We start from the raw sequence: 26,624 nt of genomic DNA, 5'->3' as shown, positions 1-26,624 counted from the left end.
AGTGTGTTTAAGGCTGGTTGTGGGAGGACTAGGGGACATCCATGGAAACTGGGCAAAAGTGTGGTTAGTAAAGGTGTTAGAGCTGGTTTCTTTACTTTTAGAGTAGTGAATGAGTGGAATGCACTCCCTGAGTCTGTGGTGGATGCTGTGACAGTGAATGAGTTTAAGGCGAGGTATGATAGATACTGTATGAATGTCAAATAGTTGTGATGAATATGATTTGGGGCCTCCCTCGATGAGTCTAATGACTCCCTGGAGTTGCCGTAATAATAGTAATAGTAATAGTAATAATAGCCTTGTAGAGAAGACTAATAACCACCCTATCTTTATTTGTCAATGTATTCCTTCAACATCAAAGTAATCTTCTAAGCTATTTTGCAAACCATTTTAATACGTCCTCTTAACTTCATATCTTTATCCACATCAATTTCCTGTAATCCAGTATTATCAATATGATGCAAAGAATGTAATCTTCTTATGGTAAAGTGAATTATGTAACCTATTGCAACATTAAATTGGATCTGTTGTTCTTTGCACACACTGCCAATTTATTGAAATCATCCTCTGGATATCTACATCACCTTTATCAATTACTGCCCTTCCCAGTTTTTGCATCATGAGCATACACCTAAATATCCTTCTTAAACCTTCTGCTTTATGGTTAATAAGCAAATTAAAGAGTGGTGGCCCTGGTACAGAGCCTTGAAGTGCTCCACATACACTACCCTCATATTCCATACTTTAGTATAAGTAGTAAAGGAAAATGGAGTTTTTTTGGATGAATGCCTGTTATGGTATGCTTGATTCTTCGCTTGTACAGCCTTTTGAAGAACAGTGGGAAAACAGTATCCCAACTAAGGAAATGAGGTATATAGAAGATGCAAAAATACAGTCTGATCAAATAATCATATTATTATTATTATTATATAAATATTTCTATGAAGTTCAGAGATTCATCACAAGAGGTCTTGCTGACCATTATTCAACAAAATATCTATCATATTTCTCCTTAAATTCATTCACTAACAATGTACTCATAACTTCTTAAAGCAATTCATCCTCCTACTCATTCAACCCCTTCCAAGCAAAGAAATCTAGTCCTCACGAATTTCTTTCTTATGGCTGTAGTAAATATCAGATCTTCAGGTGTCAGTCTATTTCCAACAGACAATCAAACCAATAAACAATAACTAACTGGCATCATCCTCAGATAAGCTAAATAAAAAGCTTCAAGGATACAAACTCAGGCATTACAACTCAACTGGGATCAACAAAAAAGAAAAAAAAATCCATTTATTACAATTACAGTATTTAAATGCATTAAAGCAAAAATTGTAAATATACATAATTTATTGCTATTGTGTATACTGTAAAGATGTAATTTATTCAACTTCAACTGTAAATTATCAATTACAGTTACTATTATTAATCTATACATGATCTATATATATATATATATATATATATATATATATATATATATATATATATATATATATATATATAGATAGATAGATAGATAGATAGATAGATAGATTAGTTATTCATTCTACAAAAAATCTGTATAATCGTCATTGTTAATATTAAAAAAATATGTGTTGTAAATACATAATATATAAGCAAAAAAAATTATTAGTATTAAAATTTTTTTATTGAAATCTAATGTAGAAAATGAACTATATATGCGGCACTTAGTGCCGAACTTTGTAAAATAATATGTTGGAATGTCACTCAAGATGATTATTGTATATATGTAAATATTTTAGAGATCAATAAAAAAATTATTATTATTAAAAAAAAAAAAACATACGGGTATCTCCATGGAGTCAAAACACTTATCACAATAGACCGACACTAACTATTATTCACATAATACATATCATACCTCTCCTTAAACTTATTCACTGTTGTGGCACTCACAACTACTTTTGCAACCCATTCCACCCATTCCCCACTCACCAAGCAAAGAACCTGGTCTGAATGCCTTTACTAACCATACTTTTACACAACTTCCAGGGATGACCTCTTGTACTCACCCTACTACTCATGTATTAAAAAATTTCTTTGAGTCAACCTTATAGAATCCCTTTAGTAACTTAAGTTTCTATCATATACCCTCTCTGCTTGTCAACCAAACTCCACAACTTACATACCCTCAATCTATCCTCATAGGGAGTATTCCACAGAAGAGAAGGCTAATAACCACCCTATCTTTACTTGTCAATGTATTCTTCAACATCAAAGTAATCTTCTAAGCTATTTTACAAACCATTTTAATACGTCCTCTTAACTTCATATCTTTATCCACATCAATTTCCTGTAATCCAGTATTATCAATATGATGCAAAGAATGTAATCTTCTTATTGTAAAGTGCATTATGTAACCTTTTGCAACATGAAATTGAATCTGTTGTTCTTTGTACACACTGCCAATTTATTGAAATCATCCTCTGGATATCTACATCACCTTTATCAACTACTGCCCTTCCCAGTTTTTGCATCATGAGCATACACCTAAATATCCTCCTTAAACCTTCTGCTTTATGGTTAATATGCAAATTAAAGACTGGTGGCCCTGGTACTGAGCCTCGAAGTGCTCCATATACACTACCCTCATATTCCATACTTTAGTATAAGTAGTAAAGGAAAATGGAGTTTTTTTGGATGAAAGCCAGTTATGGTATGCTTGATTCTTCACTTGTACAGCCTTTTGAAGAACAGTGGAAAAACAGTATCCCAACCAAGGAAATGAGGTATATAGAAGATGCAAAAATACAGTCTGATCAAATAATCATATTATTATTATTATTATTATTATTATATAAACATTTCTATGAAGTTCAGAGATTCATCACAAGAGGTCTTGCTGACCATTATTCACATAAATATCTATCATATTTCTCCTTAAATTCATTCATTAACAATATACTCATAACTTCTTAAAGCAATTCATCCTCCTACTCATTCAACCCCTTCCAAGCAAAGAAATCTAGTCCTCACATTTTTGTTCTTGCTATGCACTGAAAAAATTCTTCACATGAATCCTATAAATGTTTCAGTAACTTACATCTTTTTGTCATACCCTCTCTTTTCTGCCTATCAACCAAATTTTGCAACCCATATGTACCTTCATTCTCTCCTTATAGAGAATATTTCATAAAGCTTCATTCATTCATCACATTTTATTTCATTATGTATGTGAGTCACTTTTTGATTCTCTCCTCAACTTTTTCATCCCCAAGAAACTCAGGAACCACTTCTATGCACAGTGTCCTGATGTAACTTACAGCCACTTATTTCATATCAATGCATTACTCACAGATGATAGGAAGTATTGACAGGACTAATTATAAACTAAGAAATAAATTGCTATGCTTATTTATGAATGCCAGTAGTATCAAAAATACAGGAGATAAAATTGTTGCCCTGATTTAGCATGTTCATACAAAGATAATTGGATTAAGTGAAACATGGCTGGATGTAAAAAATATCCTGATGGGAATCAGGAATAAAAATCGAAGAGCAGGATGTTTTTGTGAGGATAAGAGGGGCAAGAAGCAGGGGGAGATACTCTTGATGATAGCAGAAAGAAAGAGAATTAGCCCACCTGGCTGGCTGAGTGGTTAGCGTGTCCACTCTCCAGACAAGAGGCTGCGGGTTTGAATCCCGCCGTGGATATGGATGTTTGTGATTGTCTGTGGAAATACTAGTGGTGGCAGTCGGTAGTAGATGCCATTGGTGTAGTTGCAGTCAATTGGCGGATTGTGAGTGCTGGAAGCAAAGCTGTAGAGTAGATGCCCTCCCTCGATGAGTCTTTGGACTCCCTGAAGGTGACAAATAATAATAATAATTATAATTATGTCTACACAAGGTTGAGATAAAAGGGAATGATAGTGGCAGTGCTTTGTAACAGTATGATGTCAGGTGGAAGTTGATGAGATATTTAGATGGATGTCTGTTGGCTGGGGAATGATGTGGAGGATAGATACAAAGAAATGTATAGGCAAATCATCTTGGTGAGCAACACAAGGACTACTATAATTATAATCATATTGATTGGAATGAGGAGATAGCATCGGGGATTAAGGAGAATGAACTGTTCATTTCTTGAGGGACAGCTATCTTAATGCAATATATGACAGAGGTCATGTGACATTTTAGAGTCTTAGATCTGATCATATTATCAGACAGCACAATAGTGAATGGGGGTGTTTAATCTTCCTATAGTTGATGAGAGTGAAATGAAACGATCATCTGGATTATAGCCAGTTATACAAGAGCTTCTGTGAGGAAGTTCTTGTAACCAAAAAAGTCATCATCATCATCATCAAATTCCTGACATGTACCCTCAAGGGGTGTACAGGATATGATAGTACTACATGAAAAATTTACATCATTACTAACTTCCTATCTACAATTTTCCTCCAAATCAGTCTGTTACTTGTCAAGACTCCAACATTATCAGATCTTATATTTCTATCGTCTAAGGCACTTTGTACCGTATCAATCCACTTATATCTTGGTCTTCCTCTGGGTCGTTTTCCTTCCAACATGGCAGAGAACACTTTGCTAATCTTTCCTCACCCATTCTGTTTAAGTGACCATACCATCTGAGATTAGCTCTGCTAACGCATTCCTGGATGCTGACAATATCAAGTTCTTTCCTAATATCCTCATTTTTAATATGATATTACCATTGATGCCATCTGTTCATGCCTCTAATCTTTCTCAGGACTCTCATATCTGCAGTCTCTAGTCTTTGGTGTCTATTAATTCTGTAGTTTTACTTCTGACCCAGCTCTCAGATCCATAAGTTAAAACTGGTTTGAACACTGTCTTGTATACAGCTAATATAGTGTTCCGACTGATTTCTCTCTTATTCCATATGAATTTATTCAATTGACTTCCTACCATACCAGTTTTGTTGATTCTGTTGTCAATTTCCATATTTAATTTACCATCTTCACAAAAAATCGTGCCTAAGTAGCCGAAATGCTTTACTTGTTCCACAGGTTCTCCATTCACAACACAGTTGACATTTTCAACGATTTTACCTATTTTCATTGTCTTTGCCTTTTTATTGCTCACCTTCATACCGTATCTATTACAACAGTTACTCAATTTATCAGGGAATCTTGCAAACTTGTAGTGGATTTATTTAGAAGTATAAAATCGTCCGCATAAAGCAAAGTACATACATTAACATCTCCAATTCTGATATCATGTATAATACCACTTTTCTTCATAATGTGATCCATATAGATGATGAATAACAGAGGGGATAATGTACATCCTTGTCTCACACCAGATTTAACATTAAACCATCTTCCTGTACTTCCTTCAATTCTAACTGCCGACTTACAATTCAAATACAGATTAAGTATTGCTTGATATAATGCCCCATTGACACCATATGTCGTATTGAATGGCTTCTCTCTTGGCACCTTGTCATATGCCTTTTCCATATTGACAAAACTTAAATACAGATCTTTGTTATATTCCCATGCTTTCTCAACTATTTGTCGTAAAGTGAGGATCTGATCCTGACAGCCTCTATGTGGCGTGAATCCAGCTTGTTCTTCACCAAGCTTTTCTTCCACAATTATTCTCAACCGTTTCTCTAGTATACTGGCATAAATCTTACCAGGAACACTCAGTAGGGAAATACTGCTATAATTCTCACATTCAGTTTTCTTTCCCTTTTTATATATGGGTACTATTAGAGCTCTACTCCAATCATCAGGAATTCATCCCTCTGTCCAGGCCTTCTGAACTATGCAGTGCAGCCACTGTAAGACTTTTATACCACCATACTTCAGTATTTCTGGTCGAATATCATCTACTCCTGCTGCTTTTCCACATTTCAGGCCTTTGATGGCTTTTTCTACTTCAAGTATGGATATGTATTTCTGACTGCATGCCTGTTGAGTGTTTTTTTACCACTGTGCTATGACTGCTTGTTTCATTTAGCAATTTTTCGAATAATTACTCCATACTTCAAGGATATCTTTTTCTCCTGTTTTCATGTCACCTTTATCATCTCTAACTCCTTTTACAGCACTCTGTCCTCCATTTCTAAGCTTCTTCAACAACCTCCAGAATATCTCCAAAAAAGTCAGTAATAAAAAAATTCTTTAAATTAGGAGAGAATTGGGAGCTACAGCATGCAAAGGAAACATGCTGCTTGAGCATGTTTCATTTAGAAAAACCCAACCATTGCTGCTGTTAAATATCGAAAGATACAACATATACAATGTCTGAGTATATTGCAAAGTGAATAGGCTAAACAAGATAGTAGCAAAATGGATGAATTAAGAGTTCAGCAAGCAATATGGAAAAAAGAGTAATAGCAAAATATATGAATGAAGATATTCATCAACGGAGGCAGAACAAGATGAAGGGATAATAATCAGTTACATATGAAGTACAGAGAGCAGGGCAGGAAGATGACTCAGTTGGAAAGGACAATAAAAGTGCAATATGAGTTGAAATTAGCCAATCAGCTAAATTCTAGAAAAATCCAAGCGTTCTTTCAATATTGATAAGTATAAGAAAGGATTATGGGAGGATGATGTTAGTGAATGAAAATGGTAGATTGGTGACTGCTGCAGAGGATATAATTGAGGTTTTCAATGATCAATTTATCAGGAATTTTTCATCCTCATGAACATGATATAATGAGGAGCTTAAGTTGGAGGGTATGGTGAAGGTGGAACTAATAGTGAGTGAATAGAAAGTATAAGACGAATTAAGTAAATTGTCGTTAAAAATAAGACAATAGGACTCGATAACATATCAAGATTTGTCTTTGAGGAATGCACAAGGGATTAAATGGCATCCTTGGCATATATGTTTAACATGTTCTGCAACTGGGCAAGTTTCAAAGGAGTGGAAAGAAGGTAAAACTGTTCCACTTCACAAAGCGGAAAATACGATGAAGGCAAAAATTATAGGCTGATCTGTATGTCTGGGGTTGTGCTTGAGATGGAGTAGAGCAGATGTTACCTTAAAGTATAATCTAAATAGACTGTGTGAGTTGGCAAGTGAGTAGATCTGCAAGTTCAGTGTTGCAAAGCATAAGTTCCTGAAATTTGGTAGGCAAAGATGGAATGAAAACTACAAAATTAATAGAGACATTTTGAAGAAGATTAAGGAGATGGGAAATCTGTGAATAGTGTGATAGTGGATAGACTTGAAGTTTAGGGGTCAAATTGGTAAAAGTGTGAGAGTATCAATAATGGATTATAGTAATAAGGAGGTGAAGGTTAACATGTAGAAGCAAGCAGCGTTGATTATCTTGTATAAGGCCTTGATCAGTCTGCATATGGATTGCTTTATGGAAATCTGGTCACCTGGATTTTAAGGGAATGAGTATATCTAAGAGAAGTTGGAGAAAAGATTCACTATGCTGGTTAGGTCTCTGGAATGTAAAGACAGATTGAGGAATGCAATTTGCAGTCTTGTGAATTGAAGAAGAGAAGATACGATTAAGACATATAAGTTGGTAAGGGGGTTGTTACTAGATTAATGTGAAAAAGATTTTTTGAATTTTCCACAAAGTAGAAAAGAAGGGGACGAGGGTAAAAGAACAATAAGAAGCAATCCCTGGAAGATATATAAGAAGTGGGTGAGGATTCCTTGATGAGTCTTTTGACTCTATGGAGGTCTGATGTTAATAACAATAATAAAATGGTATTAAATTCAAATATATTTTAAATATTTTTGTATTACTGTTTCAAACTACGCGTGACTGAAGAGTAGTCATTGCAGAACAGTATTTATTAAATAATGTCCAGTAATATTTTTAAAAGACTATGACAGCTTCAATACAGGATATAATTTTGAATTATATCTTTCTGTTAGATATGTTTTATAATTAAAGCCAATTATTGTGCACAGTAATCATTATTTGCACATTTAACATAGGATGATTAAAATTAAGTACATTTTTTTGAATGAATGAATGAATGATTACCTTAAAAGGAATGTTGTCTTAATTTTGCAGTTCAGAGGTTCATCAGTCTTGTTTGTCCTTTTTATGAATCTGCTTAGTTTTTATGCACAAAATCATTTTCAATAAATAATATCATTATATTTTCTTAAAATACTATATATATACTGACTGCTAATTAAAAGGCACCAACCCGTCTGGTCAGTATAGTGCTATAAGGCCAAATACCTCCCCATGAAGACAATGCAAATGATGAATAAAATAGGAAAATTACATACTGACTCGTCCGTCGTCCAGCATAAAAAGGGATGCATCCTGGACTTAGGGATCTTAGGCAGAGGGTCTAGGTCGAAAAACATGCTACAGTTTCCACTAGTTACAATGAGTCCACCTACAGTTCCCAATGATAGAAGGATATTAGTAGGAACATACAACTGCAGATCTCTACGGGATGATGATAGATTGGAAGAACTGATGAAGGAATTGGTCCATATAAAATGGGACATTGTGGGCCTTTCAGAGATAAGAAGGAAAGAAGAAACTCTCATGCGATTAAAAGATGGACATCTACTCTATCACTGTGAATGTGACAGAAACTCAACTGGTGGTGTAGGATTCCTAATAAATAAAACAATCAAGGACAATGTCCTGTTTGTTAATAAAATAACATCAAAAATAGCTGAACTAAGTCTCTTCATAAATAAAAGATACCAACTGAAAATTATACAAGTATATGCTCCAACTACGGACCATCCAGATGAAGAGATAGAAAATTTCTATGAAACATCAGAATCCACATTAAATAATTCTAAAGAATTCTACATAATTATAATGGGTGACTTTAATGCCAAGATTGGAAGAAGAGATGACCATCTGAACTCCGTTGGTAAATTTGGATTTGGACAGAGGAATGAAAGAGGAGAAAGACTTATTGAATTCACAGAAGAACGTAACCTCTTTATTATGAACAGCTTTTTCAAGAAGAAAATCAACCGAAAATGGACTTGGAGAAGCCCAAATGGACAAACTTACAATGAAATAGACTTCATCCTCTCCAACCTAAGATGTATAATAAATAATACCGAAGTGCTTAATAGATTTAATACAGTAAGTGACTATAGACTAGTAAGGGCAAAAGTATGGATCAACAAAAAATGGGAACGGAATAAGCTCATAAGAAAAAAGTCCAATTTAGTGAATCTACAAAACCTCTACCACAATAAAAGCTGTTATAGTGAATCACTCAAAAAATGAACTAAAAAAGTTAAACACAGCTACTACCATCAATGATGCTAATGAAATATTAATAGAATCTATCGTGAATTGTGAACTAAAAATAGGAGGTGTAAAAAGGGAAAAGAGGTTTGAATGACACCAATAAAATAGAATATGTGGAAATTTGTAAAACTATACGTAAAAGGATGAAACATGAACTTAGATCATATAATACCAGGAAAATTAAAGAAACAATAGAAAACAATAGTAATATGAAGGTCCTAAGACGAACATTATCAGTTGGAACAAAGGAAATAGCTGCTGTAAGAGGAAAAATGGTGAACTTATAAAAAAACAGAGATGCAACAATCAAAAGAATTCAGGAATTTTATACTGAACTCTATGAAGACAAAGACCATGGCATCTCCAAGAATCATCTATGGATAACTCGAGTGAGGAAGAACATGATGCCCCTGAGATCGTAGAAGGCGAAGTGGAAATGGCACTGTGAGAAAGGAAGAATGGAAAGGCCCCAGGAGAAGATGGAATTATGGTAGACTTCTTAAAACTGGGAGGAAGCCCTGTCATCAAACAGCTGACTAAACTCTTTAATAAATGCCTAAAACAGAGAAAAATTCCAAAAAATTGGAACAATTCACTTCTAATATTAATTTTTAAAAAGGGCAATAAGGAAGAAATTAAAAACTACAGACCTATAAGCCTACTCCCCACCATATATAAAGTTTTCACAAAAATTATGAATAATAGAATAAAATCTAAACTAGAGGGAATGCAATTCTGTGAACAAGCTGGATTTAGAAAGAATTACAATACTTTGAACTATATTCACACATTAAGACAGCTCATTGAAAAATCAATTGAATACAATAAACCCTTATGTCTGGCCTATATAGATTATGAAAAAGCATTTGATTCAGTTAAAACATCTGCAACACTAAAAGCACTTGAAACCCAGGGAACTGAGAAACCATATATTGAAACACTAAAACATATTTACAATAATGCAACTTCTGTAATTAAATTATATAAAAACAATGAAAAGTTCCCAATACAAAAAAGGCATCTGGCAAAGCAACACCATATCTCCCAAATTATTTACAGGAAGTCTTTAGAAGTCGTGACTGGGAAACAAAAGGAATAAACATAAATGTAGAAAGGCTGCATCATCTGAAATTTGCAGATAATATTGTCCTAATAGCAGATAATCTTGAAGATCTGGAAGAAAGCCTAAATCAGCTAAATGAAGCTTCTAGAGTAATTGGATTAAAAATAAATGGAGAAAAAACAAAAATAATGATGAATAAATATATTAACCATAGAACTGTCAAAGTTGAAAACCATGAAATAGAACAATTTTTAGAGGTACTGTGGCATAGTATAATTATTAAAGGAACATGTCAGACTATAGTAATAACTTTTAATTAATAAGGTACAGATAAATCAGAGAGTCTGAGAGTTGCTAGTCAGTTTCGACATTGTATCTCTGTTTACCAATATTCCATTAACCAACACAGTCAAATTATTATATGAAGATTACCCTCCAGATATTACAAAGATTTTCGAATTTGTTATCCATTCAGGTTATTTTAGTTGGAAAAACAAGATCTACAAACAAGTTGAAGGTACTGCCATGGGTAGCCCTCTGTCTCCACCTTTGGCTAACTATTTTTTGAAACAATTCGAAGACATTATGTTTTCATCCATTCATCCTCGACCATCTCTTGGGTATCATTATGTCGATGATGTTTTTGCCATTTGGTCACATACCGAAGATGAACTTTCCACCTTTCTACAACAGATAAATAGCCTTCACCCTCGTATCCAATTCATCATGGAAAAATAAAATTCTTGTACTTTACCATTTTTGGACATCCTCCTTACTCAAACTTCTTCTGGTACCTTATCTACAAGCATCTTTCGAAAGCCCACATTTACTGACAGATACATTCATAAAAAGTCTGCTCATCACACATCTCAAAAATTTGGCATTCTTAAATCTCTAATTAATAGAGCACATAAAGTTTGCTCTTCTCCAGAAATCTTACAACAAGAACTTTCAATCATTAAAAAAGTTAATGGAATCGAATAATTACCACCCTTATCAAATCCAACAGATAATTGAATCTTATGTCCCAATACCTAAGGTTTTTTCAACAGTCCTCGGAGTTCCAATCCCCTACATTCCAGGAATCTCAGAACCTATAGGTAGAATTTTAAAAAAGTACCAATTGATGCCAACATATATTCCTATCAACAAAATTTTCTCCTTATTCCCTTCTATAAAAGATAAACTGTCATCTCTATCTTTGGCTAGTGTTTACCAAATACCATGTGAATGAGACTAGTGTTTACCAAATACCATGTGAATGAGACGTTTCTTATTTTGGACAAACTGGTCGTTCTGTGGAAAAAAGAATTGAAGAACATCAATATTATATTGAATACAACAAACCTCAGAAGTCTGGTCTAGAATAACACAGTATTAACACTACCCATAATATCCAAAATTTTCTCCTTATTCCCTTCTATAAAAGATAAACTGTCATCTCTATCTTTGGCTAGTGTTTACCAAATACCATGTGAATGAGATGTTTCTTATTTTGGACAAACTGGTCGTTCTGTGGAAAAAAGAATTGAAGAACATCAATATTATATTGAATACAACAAACCTCAGAAGTCTGGTCTAGAATAACACAGTATTAACACTACCCATAATATCCAGTGGGATAAAGCTATTCTCCTCCATAGATGCAGGTTCAAATATGAATGCCTTTTTTAAAGAAAGTTGTGAAGCTATTTACACCGACCGAATTTAAATCGAAATGATTGTCTCTCTCTCTCTCTCTCGAAGATCTGGGAGACTTTTATTTTATGTAATCATTAAAAAAACCAATTATCTTAAATATTAATTAATTATTAATTTCTATAATTTCCTAGCGCACGACAACTATGTATTTTAATAGGTGATCCACCGAATGTTCGTTACTTGTATTCCATCCTATAACCGTTTGTAACACTGAAGATGTACTATTAGTTTTAGTATGAAATAAATATCTGTACCATATTAATTAAAAGTTATTACCGTGGTCTTACATGTTCCTTTAATAATGAAATAGAACAAGTTACTTCATATGTGTATTTGGGCCAATTGTTATCCTTTCAGGAGTGCCAAAGAAAAGAGATTGAACGAAGAATTCACCTAGGATGGATGGCTTATGGGAAAATGAGAGACATATTCAGAAGTGAAGGAAAGTTTTTGACCAGTGCATACTTCCTGTCCTAACATATGGAGGAGAAACATGGACTTTAACAGAAGCCCTAAACAAAAAGCTGAGAACAACACAACATCACATGGAAAGAAGTATGCTAAAAATAACATTAAGAGATAGGAAGACAAATACCTGGATAAGATCTCAAACAGGTGTCATGGATATTGTAAAATACATTAAACAGGCTAAGTGGAGATGGGCTGGCCATATTGCAGATGCAGTGATGGGAGATGGACTAGAAAAAAAACAGAGTGGAGACCAATGGATGGAGCAAGACAAAGAGGAAGACCAAGAAGAAGGTGGAGGGATGAACTAGCACAAATTTCAGGAATGAGATGGATGGGAGAGGCAGAAAGCCGATTGATCTGGAAAACCATGGGAGAGACCTTTGTCCAGCAGTGGACAGAACCAAAAGGTTGAAGAAGAAGAATTAAAAGTTATTTTGTCTTTTGCATTACAATTTTCGTGATGAATTTTGTCATTTTTTTGAAGAAAAATGTTTACTTTGAAAAAACTCCACTTTTGTTAATAAAGTCTTCAACACATACCTGTCACAAACGCTCTATCCACAGAGTGAGGAAGATCCAAGAACACAGAACTGGCTGCACTAGAGATTATTGTTACTTGCGGTACATGGGATGGCACTAGTTAGAAACAAAAATTTAACAAATCATATAATGCCTTCGAAAACTAAAAACATTAAACTAAATGCATTGTTTCAATGACAGTCACATTAAAACATGAAAATTATTTGCCTCTTCATTAATGATTTAAAACCTTTCTTTTTTTTTTTTTTCAAACAAGAATTCAGAATACTTGTCTAAACTGGGCCTAAATGATATCGTATTATACAGTATCCTAAAAATAGTCCAGTGATTTTGAAGGTTAAGATTTTTTAAATGCTAATGCCTATAAATTATGTTTATTATTCCAGACATACATAGAGTCATAATTAGACTTATCCTAGGAGGTCTGCTTTAAGTCTATCATACCATTCCTTAAATTCATTCCCTGTGTGCACTCTCACCATCCTTGCAGGCAGTACATTCCATGTACTTTGCTGCGTACTATGCAAAAACTTTTCTTCTTATTCTCTTACTCCTATTTCCTTTTCCGTATTATACAGTATCCTAAAAATAGTCCAGTGATTTTGAAGGTTAAGATAATTGGATGGCCTTTTTGTCCTCATTCTTTCCCCTCATGAAAAATCTCCCATTTGTCAATCAGATAATTATCTCTCCCCTCAGCTTAGTTGAATTCATATCATCCACTTATCTTCTTTTTACCAGATTTTGCAGATTAAATATCCTCAGCATATTCTCATAATCAGCTGAGGTAGGAGATGAATATCATAGCTTGGTGTGAGACAACCAGACCCTAAAGGTTTCAAAAAAGTTCCATGTTTGGTATCTGGCAGGATTTTCCAGATTATGTAAAAAACAAATAAAAAATACAATATATATATATATATATATGTGTGTGTGTGTCTTATTTCACCTTTATCACGAGTTGCCTAGGCTTGTACTACTTTACGGGTCACCTAGACTTGCAATACATGCAGGCACAAACTTGAATTATTTCTCTGTTTGCTTACTTGGGAAATGGAGTAAAACCAGGTTTAAAATAGCTTGGCATCTTTAACATATATTATACCCAAGGTAAAAAACTTTCTACATGTGTGTGTGTGTGTGTGTGTGTGTGATCATAGGCTTTTACTCGGTTGTTGTGATACATTTTAAAACATAGATTTAATGACTTAAAAACCAAGATAACTTATAAAGATTTTAATGAGAATAATACAACTAGTTTCGGCTTATAACAGCCTTCCTCAGGTATTCATAAAGGAAAAGAATAGTAATGAACATTGAAGTATCTAAAAAACTGGAAATTACAGGTAAAAATTGCCACACATAATTGATACATAAAAAACGTATTTTTTCAAGTTGTTCTAACAGGCGTGCCATTGTTTATTGCAAGTGTACGTGCAGGCTGCTGACGTGAATGCCAATACTGATTAACTGCAGCATGGCTATTGGGATGTTATAACTCAAATTGTTGTTTAAATGGACAGGGTTCAGCAGGATTTCCCTTGATTCTACAATTTTTCTTTCAAACTCATCATCACAACGAAAAATATTTTCTGATCTATCCCAGCAAACGGAGTGGCTTTGTTGACCATCATTAGGATTATTTGAAAAAAGAACATGACTGGATAACGCAGTTGCATGAGATCTTTTGTAAGAGATGTCTCTCTTATGCTCTTCTATACGTTGTTCAATAGATTTGTTAGTTTGTCCAAATTAAGGGATTCTGCAATCACACCATAATTTATATACACCTGGATATTTTAGGTTGTGATGAGTAGGCCTTGGATGGCTGATTAGAGAATGGATTTTAGGAAGTGTGGTGAAGAACGTCCTGATATTGTATTTTTTAAAAACTTTAGCTAATTTTTTAGAGACTGTGTTAATGTATGGAATGGATATGCTACCTTTAAATTTAATAGTTTCTGTTGTGCACTGCCTAGGAAGATCCAGAAGAAATTTCTTAATCAATTTTTCATAGTATCCATTTTGTTTAAAGATAAGAGTGAGGTGATTTATTTCTTTTTGTAGTTCATCTGGTTCATTCAAGAGAGAGAGCGTGCTCTGTGTCCTAAGGTAGAAATAGTTCCAAGTTTTTGTGGTGGAAAATGATGAGAAAGATTATGTAGATATCTATTGGTATGAGTAGGTTTTCTGTATATAGAGATTTTTAATCTTTCAGAGCATCGTGTAAGCATGACATCCAGGAAAGGTAAGGAGTTATTATTTTCTAGATCAGCAGTAAATTTTATATTAGGATGTTTAGATGATGAAGAAAATCTATGAGAGATGTGTGCCTGTGATTCCAAATAATAAAAATATCATCACCATATCGTTTCCAAACTTTTGGTTTAAATGAGAAGGAAGATATGGCTTTCATTTCAAAATCTTCAAGGAAGATGTTAGCTAGAACTGGGGACAAAGGATTGCCCATTGCCAGGCCCTGTTTTTGTTGGTAAACAGAGTCCTGATATCTGAAGTAACCAGAATGAATGCAATGTTTTAATAAAGCAAACATTTTTTTGGATAATTTGTCCTTTAGTAATTATATATATATAACTGATAAAAATAGAAAAAAATCATCCCTAGCCCAACCTCAGTACAAAAATGTACAATAGGTTTGCAAATTCCATGTGTATTCAAATTCAATTCAACGAGGATTACAAAGAACAGCTAAAGAGAGTGACTTGGTTAGTAAGGGTAGCAAAAGTGAAGTATGAGCAGCAGTTAGGTAATGAAGCCAAAAAGAATCCTTGTGATGAGTTCTTTCGATATGTAGCCAGCAAAAAAAAAAAAAAAAAGAATGATTATGGAAGGATGACATCGATTAGAGAAAATAGTATAAGAACAATTTTTGCAGAAGATATAGTGGAGATACTTTCACTCTTGTGAATATCATCCACTTATCTTCTTTTTTCATGGAGAGTTTAAGAGCAGTTGATGATGAGGAGGAGAGACTGTAAGTGAGCAAGAGGTATATGGGGGGAAATGAGCAAACTTGATGTTAATAAGGCTGTGGGACTTGATAATATATCATCATGTTTGAAGGAATATGATAGGGGAGTTGGCATCTGCCTTGACATATTTTTTGATGTGAGTCTTGCAATGGATCGAGTTCCAAAGGAGTACAAGGAGGGCAAGATTGTGGGCTTTTTGATTACCACATGATAAGTTGTTAATCAAACTAGAGCAGATGGAGTTGGATGTTAGATTTGTGCAGTGGATCGAGAAGACTGGCTATCTGATAAGTATCAGTGAGTTGTGTATGGGGAAGCAATATCCAGGAAAAGGAAAGTCATTAATGATGTGCCTCAGGGGGCTGTTTTAGGGCCATTGTTGTTTAACCTGTATGTAAATGATATTGGCAAAGATGTAGATGGGAATATTCAGTTATTTGCAGATGATGCAAAGTTAGGACAGACTATGAAGTGTAGAGAAGATGTGGCCTTACAAGAAGACTTGAATAGATTGAGTGAATGAGTACTGGAATGGGGATGCTAGTTTAATGTTGCAAAATGTAAGGCTTTAAAATTTGGGAAACAAAGAAGATGTAGAATTTATGCTTGGTGGGAATATACTGTTGGATGTGGAGGAAATAATAGATCTTGGGGTGGTATTGGATCTGAAATTTAGGGGACACATTACCAAAATTGAGAGGACAACACAAAGAATTCTTGGAATGATGCGGAGGACACTGACTTGTAGAAGTAAGGTGATTCTTGTTCCATTGTATAAGGCTCTGATTAGGCCACACATGTATTCTGCACAGATTTGGTCACCTGGTTTTTCAAAAGGATGAAGAGATGTTAGAAAGGGGTCTAGAGGCAGCTGACTAAGGTAGTTTTTGATCTCTTGACTGTCAAATATGAGGAAAGGTTCAGAGATGCAGTTCACAGAAACTAGTCGATAGGAGGAAGAGGGTGATATGATAGAGACCTACAAGTTAGTAAGGGATTGTTATAGGATCAATGTTGAAGAGGTTTTGCAGAATATGGTGGGAGATCAGGAGAAAACCAGAGGTCATCCTGGAAGCTGTATAAGGAGGGTGTGAGCAGGGGAGTGAGAAGTAGGTTTTTTGTAATGCAGAGTTGTGAAAGATTGGAATGCCTTGCCTGAGAGGGTGGTGGTGTCTGCAGAGAATTTGAGTGTGTTTAAGGCAAGGTATGATGAGCTGTGTGTATGACAAAAGGACCTTCTAGATGAGTCATTGACTCCATGGGATCTTGGGATAATAATAATGATTAAATCCAGGATTGTGATGAATGTGATGATCAGTCATAAGTGGTCTATGGTACTGAGAATGATCTTTACTTCTAGTCTTCTAAAAAAAAAAATTCAGCAACAGTTCTTTAAACAATCCTTTGACCAACCGTAATGTTTCCTACTGTGTTTTTCTCAGAAAAGTAGTGGTAAAAATTATTCTCAACAGCATTTGCTGTCATAATACCTATATTAACTGTAACCAACACTGAAGCAGGACTTTAATGATCAAAACTGAGGGTTTTGCAGTATAGGAAAGCAATAAAATTAAGAAGAAGAAGAAGAAGAAGAAGCAGACACAGATTCTGAAATATCAGAGAAGTGAGAATCCACGGAAACCAGAGAGTCATCCTGGAAGATGCATCCTAGTTTTTATAGACTTATTATGTTATGATAGGTTTCACAGTATAAAAGAACACAGATGGTTAAGCAAATAACTATTTATTAACTTTATAGACTTAACTGCTGCTTACGATACGGTAAACCACCGCATCTTGTTAAGTAAACTGTATAAAATGACGAAAGATTATAATAACTAATTAGATGCCTTCTTCAGAATCGAAGTTATTTTGTTGAATTTCAAGGACAACATTGTCGTTGGAGGAATCAGAAGAACGGCCTCCTTCAATGCAGTGTTCTTGCCTCGATGCTTTTTAACATCTATACAAATGACCAGTCTCTCCTCAAAGATACAAAAAGTTTTATCTACACTGATGATCGTGCTATTGCCACTCAGCAGATCATTTTGAGAATGTAGAACAAAAGCTCTCTGAAGCTAATTCAACTTAGCCATTACTATAGTGAAAACCAGTCGAAACCTAGTCCCCTAAAAACCCAAGTCTGTGCCTTCCATTTAAAGAATAAACAGGCAACAAGGAAACTACAAATAACTTAGGAGAGCAATTACTTAAATCAGTTTCCAAAACATATTTAGGTAATATTTTTACCATGCTCTCACTTATGAAAGGCATTATATAAATACAAAACATAAAGTAACTGCAAGGAATAGTATTCTCCAGAAACTATCTGGCACTATCTGGGGAACAGAAGCTCAAACAATACAGACCACTGCCTTAGCTGTATGTTACTTGGCTGCAGAATATGTGTGTCCTGCAAGGTATAGATCCTGCCATTCTAAACAGGTGGATGTTGCCTTAAATGAGACATGTAGACCAATTACTGGTTGTTTGAGATGACACCTGATGAAAAAAATCTATTGTTTAGCTGGCATAGCAATTCCAGATATTAGACATGAGATGGCAGCTAGAAATGAGAGGCTGAAGGCATCCGTGTCTACAGACCATCCCCTATTTGAATATGAACCTGCCCATCAACGGTTAAAATCCAGGAAAAGCTTTCTTCATACCACCAAAAGCCTTACTGAACCACTCCAAAAATCAAGACTAGTTTCATGGAAGACAAGAAACAGTTACCTTACAGATTGGGTTGTACCATCTGAAAGTCTTCCAACAGGCCACACCTGGTGGAAGACTTTCAGATGGACTACCCAATTGGACTACCTGGAAAGCTTTAAATAGGCTGCAATGTGGCATTGGAAGATCCAAGGATAATGTAAAAAAAAGTGAGGACCACCATGTGAATCATCCCTATGCGAATGTGGGGGAGGAGCAAACTATGGCTCACCTCTTGAACTGTAGGTTATGTCCTTTAGTTGTACAATGGACGATTTGATTAATGCGAACTAACGCTTGTGATATGGCCAAATTCTCGGCAGCAAAAATTTGATGGACCTACTAATGTACTTTTTACATTGTGTACTTATGATGTAAATTGTGTTGTTTTTCTTTTCTTTTTAATTTTAATTCCAATATATAATCAATTATTTTTTGTAAATTTATGTGTATTTGAACTATGTTGCTTCTGACATGAATAAATAAAATATATTCCAAGAAGGGTGACAAATATCTCACAAATATACCCACCCTATCTCACTCACCTCAGTCCTCTCTGATATAATGGAGAGAACCATCAATACCCAACTACTACACTATGGAGAAGTTTGATGAATTTCAAGTGGCTGCACTCGATATTTTCAAAGCTTTTGACTGGGTCTGGCAAAAAGGCTTACTAAACAAATTACCATCATTTGGCCTGTCTCAGGACTTCTGCAGTTGGATTGCCAGCTTTCTGTCTGGACACACACTATGTGTAAGGGTTCCTTATCCTCTTGCCATTCAACTAATGCTGGGGTTCCACAAGGTTCTGTTCTTCTTCCACCAACCCTTTTCCTTCTATATATATATATATGTGTGTGTGTGTGTGTGTGTGTGTGTGTGTGGAAAATTTTTTACCTTGGGTATATATTATGTTAAAGATACCAAGCAATTTTATAAGCTAGGTTTTTTAATCCTTTTTCCCAAGTAAGCAAACAGACAAGTAAGTGAAGTTTGCAGCTGCACGTAGTGCAACACTAGGCAACTCGTGGTAAAGGTGGAGCAAGCTCTGATCACTTTCCTTAGAATTTTCCCCTAATGCAAAGCACATTTCCTTGCGGAAATGTATGATGCTATATAAGCTAGGTTTTTTAATCTTTTTTCCCAAGTAAGCAAACAGACAAGTAAATCAAGTTTGCGGCTGCACGTAGTGCAACACTAGGCAACTCATGGTAAAGGGGGAGCAAGCTCTGATCACTTTCCTTAGAATTTTCCCCTAATGCAAAGCACATTTCCTTGTGGAAATGTATGATGCTAAATGTATGATGTTTTAGCATCATACATTTCTGCACTTGACTTACTTGTCGTTTGCTTACTTGGGAAAAAGGATTAAAAAAAACCTAGCTTATAAAATTGCTTGGTATCTTTAACATATATGACCTACTGCAACATGTATATGAGAATGTGTTTGTGAAGAGACTGAGAGAAGGGGTATGTTGAAAATGTGATATTGAGTTGGAGCACAAGTTATTGGTAAATGCAAACTAACTTATGGAACAAAAGACAGCGAGATTATGGAAGTGGAAGAAAGTACAGCTGATAAAAGAAAAGTGAGTGATGCTATAGGAATGAGGAAATGAATGACAGACAGTGTAATTGTCAGAATGCAAGACTTGAAAAATTAGTTGATCAGAATGAGAAGTGAGATGAAAAATATGCATAATGAGATGAGAAATTTGGTGGATAATGGAGTGCAAAAGGTTAGGATGAAGGAAAGCAGAGAGAAGGAGGTGATGAATGACTCTAGAATAATGATGTATGTAGATTCCATAAGGTATGTTTTCTAGGAGGGAGAATTAGCAGGATAATTGATGTGTTGAATATGAGAAGCAGATGAGCAAGTGAGTTAATGATAGCTGTTGGAAGAAATGACTTGTGACTTGATTGGACATAAGGAGAGCAAGATTATGAATAGTATGTTGGCAGAGTGTGAGGATAAGAGAGTGGAGATTGCAAATGGGTAGGATGTATTTCAGGAAAGGATGGATTTGTACAAAAGTAATGGGTTTTCTTTAAATAGATTTGATGCTGGTCATCTAGAGTGGCTGTTGCTACAAGAGAAGAAATGAATGATGAGGAAAGAGGAAATGGCAAGACAGAAGTAGTTGTAAATAAGAATAGTAGTAGTGAGTTAGATAATGATCAGAGAAGAATGCAAGATGGACAGTGAAATGGGGAAAATCAGGATGGAGAGGGAGACAAATTATAAGGAGAGTGGATGTTGGAAGTAGTAGTGTTAAATCTTGAATGAAGGAAAAATTTATTGTACTTCATTTCATTCAGATTTAACAAGTATCAAAATTCTCGGAGAAATACTTGTATATTGGTAAGGGTGAAATTGATTGTAACGTAAAATAACGATAAAGTCCATGAGTTTAAAAAATTTCCTTATGTATTATAATATTAAGTGTCTCTGTGAATACAACAGAGGTTGAAAATAGTTGAAAAAATGTTACTATGCCAAAGTTTATCTCAAAGTTACAGAAGAGATAAGCAGATTAAAAACATGTCCGGAAGCAGTCACGTACACAAAGTCCAAAAGGCGTGTGGGAGTTTCACGTGGACACACAAGGAGGAGTGATGGCATGGAGTACAGAAGAATTAGATGCCTGGTAAAAACAATGACGTAGTAGGGAGAATATCACAGCAGTGAATATATAGAACGTGGTAATGCCAACCCGGGGCTTTTTTTCATCTTGTTCCTGTCATTCCCGGAGAAGGAAGTTCGAGTGCGATCGAGAAGGATGACATCCATAAGGCAGCTATGCGATCAGTCAGAGATCCTGTGTGAGCATAGGCCTCAGCACAACGGTATAATCAGCATAGACCGAGATGATATGCAGAACCACGTGGACCAATCCCCGCAGACGAGCTTCGCCTACATCGAAGGAAGTGAATCGTGAAAGTATTCGCTAGCCAGTCCTTTCAGAAAGCAGTAAACTGGAGGAAGAAACATCGAGCCGTAAGAATATAACAGATGATTGAAAGTGAAAGCCAGAGTGATCCTAATGCCCAGGTAATGTAAAAACTTTTAAAATCTTTTGTATATACAGGTATGTTAGATTGTAACGAATATAAGAACTGATAAGTTATTGGACTTTCGAAGTGTAATAGGATTTAGCATCTGATCCACACATAGAATGTTATAGCTCTGTGTATGAGAACTTGCAAAGTGTTATGATTGAATATATATAGTTCTGCTATAGTCAGTTAGTTCCTGAGACCAAGATTTGGTAAATGATTACCTAAGAATGTTAAGTAATTAGAAGGAATTCATAATGTGTTTAGTATTAGATATTGATTTATGTTAAGAAAGATTTAGAATACCCAGGTTACACCTGCATGACTGAATTAGTTTAGTTAAGTAATTATCAGTAATTGTACCGTATTTTTAAATGAATAAATCCTTTCTTGTCAACCTTTGTTTTCTCCACTATCTTTCATCTGATTCTTTTGGACCCTTCCATTCCTATCTTCTAAACATCTAATCTCACTTTCCATATTAGCCTCATCTTGTTTCTTATCTTAATCATATCATTCTTCAAATCTTGTAATCTGCAATTGCACTCTCTTTTATGACCTCAAATTGTGCTTTTTTTGTGTGTCATCAATCATACTTTTCTTTGCACTATTAGTCATGCTCACTTTCTTTTGCACAATCATGTTTGTTTTGCTCATTCTGTCTCGTCTGTAATTATAATGCAGGCAGTATAATGCAAAATGCAGGCAGTTGGAGGAAATAAGTACATTAGATATATCGATATCCGACTTTGTTGCTCCAGGAACGGGGAATGAATGTAGGAAGACAAGTAGTATGATAGCAGAGAATGAGAAAATAATAGTTGATAGTGTGGAAGGTGTGAGTGACTGTGGAAGTTTAGGAGATGGTTTTGTATGGGAGAGTGAATTTAGATTAAGAGTGACTGACCTGCAGAGGGAGATAGATGAGTTGAAAGAGGAGGTGGAATGTCTTGTGAATGAGAGCAGAAGTATGAAAGATAAGATTAGGAGAATGGAAGAGATAAATGCAAGGCGATTCAGAGTAGGAGAGAGAGAGAATTTAGGGAGTATGAGTGAGAGGATGGGGGTGCTAGAAGAGGAGAGAATGGAAACAGTAGAAGAGAGGGAATGAGAGAGAGAGGTATGGGAATGCTAGCAGACGAGAGGATGGAAACAGTAGGAGAGACGGAATGAGAGAGAGATATGGAAGTGCTAGAAGAGGAGAGAATGGAAACGGTAGGAGAGATGGAATGAGAGAGAGGTATGGGAATGCTAGAAGACGAGCGGATGGAAACAGTAGTAGGAGAGACAGAATGAGAGAGGGATATGGAAGTGCAAGAAGTGGAGAAAATGGAAACAGTAGGAGAGAGATGTATGGGAGTGCTAGAAGAGGAGAGAGATGTATGGGAGTGCTAGAAGAGGAGAGAATGGAAACAGTAGAAGAGAGAGGTATGGGAATGAAAGAAGAGGAGAGAATGGAAACAATAGGAGCGAGGGAATGGTAAGAGGTATAATGTATGGCGACTCAATGATCCGTGGTGTTCAAGATAGGATGCGTGAGGAGTGTTTGCCAGGAGGAACAATAGAAAGGGTGGCTATGGCAATTAAGAGAGGTGAAAGGGTGGATGAGATGATTGTGATGGTAGTAACGAATGACTTGAGTGGTAATGTAAGTCGGGCAGCGAGAGATATGAGATTTTTGCTTGAGACTGTACGGAAGAAGACAGAGAGAGGAAAAATAGTGTGCGTGTTGCCTAGGTATGATAATGATGAGCTGAGCAGAAGAGCGGTGATATTGAATGGCATAATAGCGAGAATGTGTGACAAGAGAGGACTGGTATATGTGGATGCCTGGAGTGTGTTTGAGGAAAGAGAGGAGTTGTATGCGAGAGACCGTTTACATTTGAATGAGGAAGGACGTAGGCATCTGGAGAGATTGCTGTTCTGAACGAGTCAGTGTGTCCCAGGGAGGATGATAGCAGGGGTGGCCTCTTGTGGGAATGGATACTTGGGAGAAGGGAGACAATGTCAGGTAACACTGAGCCCAGTGGAGTCCAGAAGAGATAATGCTGGGTATAGAAACAATGGCATTTATATGCTGTATACTAATGCCAGGAGTATCCGGAATAAGGGAGAGGAATTGGTGGCGCAGATAGCATCAGCCTGGCCAAATATTATTGCGATCACTGAGACGTGGTTGACAGAAGGGGATATAACAACAGGAATAGAAGTCGCTGGGTATAGCATTTTTCATCAGGATAGGAGGGGAAAGCGTGGTGGTGGGGTACTGCTTATGATAAGTGATGACCTATGTCCTGTAAAAGTGGAGAATTTGGAAGGAAGTGAGACAAATGATTTTGAGAGCGTATGGTGTGAGGTAGAGGTAGGCAAGACAGGATATTTAGTGGGGTGTTGCTACAGACCCAGAAGCACAGAGGATGGGGACCAGGAGATGTTTAGACAGCTAAGTTTGGCAAGTGCAAGAAGAATGATTGTTATGGGAGATTTTAACTTCAGTAGTATAAATTGGAGAGAGGAAGATGCATGTAGCAATAGGGGAATGGAATTTCTAGAATTCTTGAGGGACAAATGTCTTAGGCAACATGTAACAGAGGGAACAAGAGGTTCAAAAATTTTGGATTTGGTTATAGCATCAGAAGAGTTGATAATAACTGAGTTGACGTCTCTCCCACCAGTTGGAGAGAGTGACCATATGGTGTTGACTTGGAAAATGAATAGACATGCAGGAGTATCAAAGAGACGGGAACTTATGTGGAATTATAAGGCAGGTGATTATAATAGTCTTAGACGTCAACTTTGGGAAGTTTCATGGAGGGAGGAATTGGAAAGCCGGGATATCACCAGTGCGTGGGAAATTGTGAAAGAATATTTGTTATCAGCAATGGTAAGTTGTATACCACGAGTGAAGAAGAGGACGCAATTTGGAGTAAAGTGGATGACAAACAATATTAAACAGGAATTGCATGCGAAAAAGATGCTATGGAAGAGATATAAGGAGATAGGTGTAGAGATGCATGAGGAATATAAGACACAGGCCAGAAGAGTGACTAGTGTGGTAAGGAAAGCGAAACTGGAATATGAGAGGAGATTGGCCCTAAGATCCAAAGAAAATCCTAGGGAATTTTTTAGCTATGTGGCTAGTAGGAGGAGAAATGACTGTGGAAGAATGATATTGTGGGATAAAAATGGGAATAGAGTGACTGATGCAGAGGACATAGTGGAATTGTTCAATGAACACTTTATTGGAGTATTTCATCCTAGAGGAGTCAGTTTTAATGCTAGAGGGATAGGACTGGTACGAGGTCTGGAGGTACAGGAGGAGAGTGTGTTTCAGATACTGAGTACTCTGGATGTCAGTAAAGCTGGTGGGACTGGATGGTATTTCGCCACGAGTTTTGAGAGAATGTGCTAGGGAATTGACAGTACCTTTAACGTGGCTTTTCAATGAAAGTCTGGCTTTGGCAAAGGTGCCCAGGGAATGGAAGGAAGGTAAGATAGTGCCATTGCATAAGGGTGGTAACAGACTGGAAGTGTCTAATTATAGGCCAGTCTGTGTGTCATCAGTAGTTGTTAAGATCTTGGAGAAAGTAGTGAGGGACCGTGTACAGCATTGGGCAGATGAGGGTAATGTTATCTGTGAGAATCAACATGGATTTGTGAAAGGACGCTCTTGTTTTAGCAATATGCTAGCCTTTTATAATAAAGTTACAAGAACATTAGATGAGGGAAAGGCATATACTGCAATTTTCTTAGACTTGGCGAAGGCATTTGACAGGGTGCCACATGATAAGCTGATATTTAAGTTGCAGCACATGGGTCTGGATGTCAGATTGGTCAACTGGATTCAGGATTGGCTGTCTGATAGGTATTAGAGAGTTGTGTATGGTGGAGCAGTTTCCAGGAGGCAGAGGGTTACAAGTGGGGTCCCACAGGGCTCAGTACTAGGACCTATATTGTTTAACCTTTATATCAATGACATAGCCAGTGGATTGCAGGGGGATATTCAGTTGTTTGCAGATGATGCGAAGCTGGGAAGGATTATTAGTAATAGTGCAGATGTGGTAGCCCTGCAAGAGGATTTAAATAAGCTAGATAGATGGGCAAATGAATGGGGGTGTCAGTTTAATGCAGCAAAATGTAAGGTCTTGAGGTTTGGGAAACATCGATGGGATGCTGCATACTCTATGGGAGGAGTTATACTGGAAGAAGTAGGGGAGACAAGAGATCTGGGGTTGATGATTGATAGAAACCTGAAGTTTAGGGGACATATTGCAAAGGTGGTGAAGGTAACACAGAGGATTGCTGCTATTATGAGGAGGACACTGACCTGCAGAGATAAGAGGGTTATCATTCCGTTGTATAAGTCTCTGATCAGACCACACTTGGACTATTGTTCTCAGATTTGGTCCCCAGGATTTGAAGGGGATAAATTAACTGTGGAAAGGATACAAAGACGGATGACAAAGATGGTTTCAGGACTGTACAAGGATAGTTATGAAATCGGTTGAGAGAATGTGGACTGCAGAGTTTGGTGGATAGAAGAAGGAGAGGTGATATGATTGAGACTTTTAAACTGTTGAGAGGTGGTTACAGGGTTGACACTGGGGAGTTCTTTCGCTTGGTTGATCAGCGGGAAGGAGTGATGACAAGAGGCCATCCCTGGAAGTTATGAAAGGAAACTGTGAGCAGGAGGGTAAGGAGTGGTTTCTTTGTGTGGAGGGTGGTTGAGCCGTGGAATGCATTGCCTGATGGAGTGGTGGGAGCGAGAACGGTCAGTGAGTTTAAAGAGTGGTATGATAAACTTTGTGTTTCTCAGGGGGGGGGACCTCCCCTCAGTGAGTCTTGACAG

The 26,624-nt window shown here is 36.3% G+C and overlaps 1 protein-coding gene across 1 annotated transcript in view; it reads right to left on the bottom strand.

Moving 5' to 3' along the window:
* The window catches only part of LOC150093941 (cell adhesion molecule Dscam1-like), a 1,598,688-nt gene that overhangs the window by 461,688 nt on the left and 1,110,376 nt on the right, over positions 1 to 26,624 (bottom strand). Inside the window, exon 23 of the mRNA XM_090412925.1 lies at positions 13,005 to 13,100. Coding sequence (XP_090269051.1) covers positions 13,005 to 13,100 — 96 coding nt within the window. The remainder of the gene's footprint in view (positions 1 to 13,004; positions 13,101 to 26,624) is intronic.

The sequence above is a fragment of the Typopeltis vanoorti genome, chromosome 23, assembly GCF_054136105.1.
Source record: "Typopeltis vanoorti isolate ZY-2024b chromosome 23, IOZ_Tvanoo_1.0, whole genome shotgun sequence".
Classification (NCBI taxonomy): domain Eukaryota; kingdom Metazoa; phylum Arthropoda; class Arachnida; order Uropygi; family Thelyphonidae; genus Typopeltis; species Typopeltis vanoorti.
Note: the sequence above shows the minus strand (reverse complement) of the source record. Positions and strands in the feature narration are given on the sequence as shown.